The 6,960-nt window shown below is 49.1% G+C and overlaps 1 protein-coding gene across 2 annotated transcripts; it reads left to right on the top strand.

The window, feature by feature from the left end:
* The first annotated feature begins 462 nt into the window (after positions 1-462).
* Positions 463-6,344, top strand: SOCS2 (suppressor of cytokine signaling 2). 2 transcript variants are annotated; one of them, XM_074271184.1, is made up of 3 exons: positions 463-778; positions 2,146-2,516; positions 4,692-6,344. In XM_074271184.1, exons 2-3 carry the CDS (start codon positions 2,378-2,380, stop codon positions 5,147-5,149), a joined length of 597 nt encoding a protein of 198 aa, XP_074127285.1. In that variant the 5' UTR covers positions 463-778; positions 2,146-2,377; the 3' UTR covers positions 5,150-6,344. The 2 variants fall into 2 exon arrangements, with proteins under 2 accessions (XP_074127285.1, XP_074127286.1); XM_074271185.1 differs by lacking the exon at positions 463-778 and having other exon boundaries at positions 2,135-2,516.
* The last annotated feature ends 616 nt before the right edge of the window (positions 6,345-6,960 follow it).

Consider the following 6,960-nt stretch of genomic DNA (forward strand, 5'->3'; position numbering starts at 1 on the left):
CGGTAACCACCTGTTGGAACTCTAGGGGGCGGTGCGGTGCCCGTGACCTTCCTGCGGTGGCACTTTGTATAATAACGTCCTCGAGGACGGAGCCGGCCTTTGCCTTTCTGTGCCGGTGCCTGGGCTAACCCCGGGGGTTGAATAAATGTTTTGTAGCCTCGCGGGCAAGGTCCCCGGGATGTTTCTCGGCTGGCCGCCCGGGCCGGGTTGGGGAACAGAGTGCAAGGACGCGGAGAGGAGGGCCCAGGGCTCCCCCACCGTCGGGGCTGCGGGTAGGACCGCTTCGCGTTCCCCAGCTGGGGCGGCGGCTGCGGCGGCTGCTCCGGAGCCTCTTTAACGCGGCAGCCCGGGCTGTGGCCACGTGACGCGGATTCCTGGAAAGTTCCTGGAAAGCGGCCCCCTTCCTCCGCCTCGGCGGGGAGAGCGCGGAGCCCGGGAGGGAAAGGGGCGGGGCCAAGGCGCGGGACTGGGGGTTCGGCGGCGGTCGGAGAGGAGCGAGGCGCGCGCGCCTTAGAGATCGCGCGCCCTGCCCGCGCGCGCCAGGCTCCGACCGCCCTAACCCTCGAGCCCCGTGTCTCTGCCGGCTGCGCTGGGCAGCTCTGAAGCATGTGCCTCCGCGCGCCCGCAGCCGCTGCCGCGGATGGTGCGCGCTCTGCACTCCTGCGCTCGGCACTCCCAGCCCCTCCGGGGGGGGCCGGAGAAGCGGCGGCGGCTGGGGGGCACAGCCGGAGCAGCGGCCGCAGCGGGAGGAGGGACCTCTGAAGGGGGCTGCTGGCAGGTATCAGTGGGGGGACTCCCGCAGGGAGGACAGGCTGGGGCTGGGGTGGGGGGACGGAAGAGCTCCGCTCCCCGGCTTTTACCGCCTCCTCTGCAACCGGGTGGATCTGAGCTCTCTGCCCCCTTCCCCCCCGCTCCCCCCCTCCCCCCCGGGACTTCTGCCCACTTTGCAGTTTTCCTTCCTGGCGTCCCGACGTCTTCTGGGAGCGTTCCCTCTTTCCACCCCGGACTCGGAATTATCATTCAAATGAATAATCCTTCTAATAACCTGACCTCCTGCCCCTCCCTCTCTCCCAGCTATCTAATCCCCACCCCCTTCTCTTCTTCCCTCCCACCAGTCAAAGGGAAGCCCGGGAAGCTGTGGAGGGAGATTGGAGGGAAGGAAAGGGGGGGCTATCGGAAAGGAAGGACACTGTCCCTAGGGCTTCTGGCCGTCGCTTGCTGAGGGAATTCTAGCCCCCGTCAGCACCACCACTGCCACGCTCCGGTCCTGCCACCTCCGAGGGCATCTCGTGGCCTGTTAAACATCGGGGGGGGGGGGAACTTGGGCAGACACCCCTCCTATCCCTCCGCCCCATGTCCACTGGGGAGACAGTCTGGGTTAGAGGAGGAGGAGGAGAGGAAGGAGGAGGAGGAGGAAGGTGGCGGCCAAGGTAAGGGCGCCGCGTTCACTTCAGTTTCCAGGGCACACGGTCACACGACCCGGAGTGCCTCCTGGTCCCCCAGCCCCATGTGGTTAGGGAGGGTCGATTCCTCGACAGCGCCGGCGGCTGCACTAGCACCGGCCGCCTTCTCCCGAGGAGGAGGAGGGAAAGAAGGGAGGAGGGAGGGAGAGAACCAAAGAATTCTCTCGGGCAGGGATGTGACCATTCGTTCCTTTCAATGTCACGGGCTTCGATTCCCCCTCTCTGGGGATAATCGGCACCTTAGTGCGAAAGACTCCGTGTTGTGCAGACTGCAGAGAGCTCCGGGGCTGGGGACAGGTTTGTAGCGGCTTCCTTCCCCTCCTCGAACTCCCCGATATGCTGCTCTGGGGCGGGGGGCTGGCGGACCACTGGCCCTTGGTAACCTTGCTCCCTTTTCTCCCGTGGTGAACCTTCCTTCCTTGCCCTTGAAATCTACCCCCAGCGAGGCTGCAGGTGACTCCCCTCCTTCTCTAGAAAGCCTGCCCCGGCCCCCACCTCCGAGCCTCATCCGTGAGCACTCTGGCTCCCGAATCTTTCCCCGCCCCTCTCCTCACCTTGGCCGAGGTGGAACGTGGCTGCTGCCGCTGTTAGAGGTGCTGTTTGTAGCAGGGAGGGTCGTTACTGAACGAGGCTCATCCTGATTCTCTCTCCCTTTGTCCCGTGCCCGCTTTTCTCATTGCAGGAGAATAGAGAGTGAAGGTGCGCCGGGGGACTTCCCCATCTTCCTGCCCCGCACCGGGGAGGAAGTGCCGCCAGGATCCTGGGCTCCTCTGCCGTCCCCACCGGCTCGCTCTTCTGGGGAGGTGTTTTGAAGACCCCCTTGATTTCAAGGTTGGACTGACTCAAACCCTGCATCGTCTTCCTCTGAGCCCCGTTTTGGGCGGCAACTTCTTCGTCGCAGTGACCCTTTCCCCATGACCCTAAGGTCCCACGAATCCACCGTGGATGGTGCCGAAGGGACTCGGAGCCAGTGGGGGGCGGCGGGTACAGCGGAGGAGCAGCCCTCGGAAGTGGCACGTTTGGCTACAGCGATGCGGGAATTGAGCCAGGCAGGTAAGTGATGGGAAGGGTCAGGGTTCGAGGGTCCTGACCTGTAGCTCGGAGAATTTTAGGGCAAAGCCATGGGCATCTCAGGAAAATGAGGCGGGGCCAGCCGGAGAAACCAAGGTGTGAAGGTGTAAAAGGGCACAGGCAGCTTCACCTTGAGCCTGCTCCTCCCCCCTCTCCTCTTCTTGGAGGAGGGGGGGATCGTGCAGCTTCCAGCCACTGGAAAAGGATGTACTCCTTCCCCCAGCCTCCTTGAAGGTGCATCTGGAAAAAAAAAAAAAAAACAATCTCGTTTTCGAGGGCTTGGGTTCAAATTCCACTTCTGACAAGTCACCTAAATTCCCCCACCTTTTAGCCTCTGCAAATTGAGATTCTCAAGTTCCTTCCAGTGATTTTTGGAGATTTGGGGAAGGGACAGAGAAGAATTAGGTCCTAGGGAAGAGCCCAGTGGCCAGGGCAAGGGGATTCCTTAGAAACAGAGCAGCCTTGTGCCATCCCTGCGACCTAGAATAGCCTTATTCCCTAAGGAATCTGGTGTCCAGGAGGGGACAGAAATAAATCTGAAACTGGGCAGGAAGGAATGGTCTGCTCAGCTTCTCTCTCAGTGGCTGCCTGCCCCCTTGGCGGGTGCCTAGGCCGGGAGCTGACTGGGAAATACTGGCTCTCCCTGGAGCTTTAGCTCCCAGGCTGCTGCCGAATTCTTAGGGTGGAGCTGTAGCCAGCCCAGATGGGCCGATGGGCCGAGCAGAAGATGGACAGTCTGCAGTCTGGCCGCGGTGGGTTCGGATGAAGTTGAAAGGCTGAAGTAGGGAAAGCTAGTGCCCCCCAACAGGGGCTGCTTTTGATCCCCTCCATTTGCCCCCTAATTTATCCCCTTTGTAAAGTGCTGTTCACGGTGGCCACTTGGCATCTGAAAGAGAAAGCAAAAATATGTATATGTGTATGTTGTTATTATTGTTACTATTTTGCAACATATCTCAAGCCCTTGGCCCCTGGCTGAGCCCAGGTATTTAATTTGACTATAGGAGGGGGGCTGACTGCAGACTTTCTCTCCCAAGGTCTAGGAAGGCTTTTGCAGCACCCGGGAGAGAAGGAAGGCCAGACAGGGAGGTAATCCTGCAGCCGAACCAGCTGCTGCTGCTTCAGCTTTTCCTTTGCAAAAGGCAGACTGCCGGGAGGGGAGCAGGGATGGAGCCCAAACTTTGTGTACCACAGAGGAAATCTGGTTTATTTCTAAAAAAGGAGCAGAACTGGGTGCAGGCAGATTAAAAAAGGGGAGATTGCCCTGATTTACTGTCAGATTTTATGAGAGGTGAAGTCAAGCAAAGTCCAAAGGAATAAAACTCATGTTGTAAGGAAGTACTGAGCTTTCTGTGAAGCTGCACACTGAGGCTATTAAAAAACAAAAGGTGGCTGTAATGGAAGCAATGATGAAGTGGTCTTCTATACTCTTTCTTTGTAATATGTATAATAGATATATGTATGTGATATATATATATATTATCTAATAACATAAATAATATATAGTAATAATGTATATTATATGTATTATATCTAAATTTGTGGGGGAGATATGTTTAAAGAAATGAGCTTTGGGCCTTCTTGAATTAAGATATGAATAAACTAAAGCATCCTCCTTAGGGAAAAAAATAGAACAACTTAGAATTTTCCCCAAAGACCTAAAGCACAGATAATGTGTAATGTTTCCCTGATGATATGATAGGGCAGGAAGATCTTCAATAGAATTACCAGTCTTGGAAATTGGACTCTCGGTGTCTGTGTGCCATTAAATTTTAATTTTATTAACTTCACAAAAGGGATTAGGAAAAGCTTTAGGAGCTGTTGTTGGTCTTCAAGGAAGAAAAGTAACTTTAAATGTTGAAAAGTTTTGTGGTTTTTGTTTTTTACATTTTTAACTTGGAAAAAGTCCATTAACAGGAAGGCTTTTATTTAGAGGAGTAAAATCTTCATTTGGCATCTCTAAAATTCAAACAGATTCAAAACTTCCTTAAAGTTCTTACAAACTGAAGTTCTGGCAGCCTCTGAAGGGAATATTTTCCCCTTGCAAACTTCCCTTAGAAGTGAGGCTTTTTACTAGCTATGATTTCTCTCCCGTGATAGCTGGTTACAAATATCTGCTCACCTCTCTTTTCCTTTTTTCTTCTTAAACACCAACCTCAGGGTGGTATTGGGGAAGCATGACTGTTAATGAAGCCAAAGAAAAATTAAAAGATGCCCCCGAAGGAACTTTCCTCATCAGAGACAGTTCTCATTCCGACTACTTGCTTACTATATCTGTCAAAACCTCAGCAGGACCAACCAATCTACGAATAGAATACCAGGATGGGAAATTTAGATTGGACTCTATCATCTGCGTCAAATCCAGACTGAAACAATTTGACAGCGTGGTACATTTAATTGAATACTACGTCCGAACTTGTAAGGACAAGAGGACTGCTTCGGAAACTCCTCGGAATGGAACTGTGCATCTCTATTTGACCAAACCTCTCTATACTTCCACTCCAACACTTCAACATCTCTGTAGACTCTCTATAAACAAATGTACAGCTAAGATCTGGGGATTGCCTTTACCAACAAGACTAAAAGATTACTTGAAAGAATATCAATATCAGGTATAAGTTTCTCTCTTTTTTCTAAATATGCCTCAAGTAGAATCTCTCCGAATGCAGCTATGTAAAGAGAGCCAAATCATCATAGCCCTGGCTAGCTACGTGTCCAACTCAGAAATGGGATTTCCCTGTAAGAACAACTGCAGTCAAACTAAGTGTCCAAGGAAGGCTGGGGGTATGGGAGCAAGATAACTATATTAAAATCCCCGTCAATATTCTTGTCTGAATGACTTTACTTTGCCACTAAAAGGAATCTTTCTCTCCCTTTTTGTTAAAGTATTTGGTGGTTCATTTGTTCATCTGAGACTTGGGGAAAACTCTCTTTAAACTGGTCATTTTTTTGTGTGTGAGTTCTTAGCTGTCGGGGTGTCAAGGATATTTGTTGCCAGGTGTCCAGTTAGTGTTAAAGCCCAAAACTGACACAAAAGAACTGTAAAGGGAGAAGCTGAGCTGGAGCTGCTCACAACTTATTTGCCTGATGGTCAAGTGGTGGCTTAGGACGGCTTTATTTCACATTCTCGTGTACTTGTTTAGAGTTTTTGTTGTTCTTGTTAAACAGAACATTCTTGTCAGTATTTACCTTCTGTTTTATACCTTTCACCAAACCCCCAAAAGTGACCGTGAAATCTTGTATTTGTCTTTTGACTCCAAATGGCCGGCGATCTTGTGAGGAGAGTACTGTAGCCCTTTACTTTAAAAAGGAGCCTTACTTCAGAAACATTTCAAACTGGTGCAAATGGACCTTGATTTTCCATGTTTTATTTTTGTTAAAAAAAAAAAAAAAAAAAAAAAAAAAAAGGCTAAATACAAGAATGTCACGCTCCACAGGTGCAACTGAGACCATGGTGATGAAAACAATTTGTTTTATTCTTGCTGAAGTAACCTGTTGCCATTTTCACTTTTTTTTTTTTTTTTTTTTGGAAAATGGCTACACAAATCGATATCTGTTATCCTTGAAATATCTGACTACAGAGAATCGGCAGTTGTTTTCCTTCTACCTAATAGAGTACTTTGGACTTAATTTACTTCCAGATACAGAGGGAAACGTGCCTGTTTTCTTTTTCCCAAAATGTTTATCCATGGCTGTTACTGAAGTATCCAACTTTGATTAGAATGTACTAAATAAAACAAATGCCTTTTACAAGCTGCACTTCTTCCTTCGAGTTGTAGAAACCATCGCACAAATAAAGTCTGACTATAAAAATTTCCATCCTGGTCATATCACAAAGCAGACCTTTAGAAAAAAGAGAGAAAAGGGACTTGGGCTTTCTGGAAAGCTCCATGTGGATGGGGCTTTTAAAATGATAATAATAAAAATAATAGCTTATGTTTATAAAAGACTTTAAGGTTTATAAATTGCTTTACCAATTTCCTCATTTGAACTATAAAACTGACCTATGAAATAGGTATTTTTTGTTGTTGTTGTTGTTCCCATTTTACAGATAAGGAGACAGACTTTACAAGCCTAAGGGTGAAATAGTTAGGAAATATCTGAGGCATTATTCAAACTGAGTCTTCCTCTATCTAAATCTAGTGATCTGTAGTTGTTAACAGTGAACAAGAAAAGTGGTTTGTATTTTTTTTTTTAAAACACAGTACATAGGATGATAATAAAATAATAATAATAAAATGTTTATGAAAATAACAATAGAATAGAATAATAGAAATAAATGTTCTCATAGTAAAATAAAAACCAAAAGTTGCTACTCATTATCTCTAAATGGTCTTACCTTGATTATTGTTGGACCCCAAGACTCCTTTGTAGTTAGGGTACTTAACTATTCCGCCTTTCCTCTTCCTAACTTTTTACTTTGGCAGGT

The sequence above is a fragment of the Sminthopsis crassicaudata genome, chromosome 5 (assembly GCF_048593235.1).
Source record: "Sminthopsis crassicaudata isolate SCR6 chromosome 5, ASM4859323v1, whole genome shotgun sequence".
Classification (NCBI taxonomy): Eukaryota; Metazoa; Chordata; class Mammalia; order Dasyuromorphia; family Dasyuridae; genus Sminthopsis; species Sminthopsis crassicaudata.

Bases quoted from the DNA above. Each gene is read 5' to 3' on its own strand.
- SOCS2 (XM_074271184.1), top strand. From the start codon at position 2,378: ATGACCCTAAGGTCCCACGAATCCACCGTGGATGGTGCCGAAGGGACT. The intron at 2,517-4,691 runs GTAAGTGATGGG...CACCAACCTCAG, and splicing joins GCGGGAATTGAGCCAGGCAG to GGTGGTATTGGGGAAGCATG.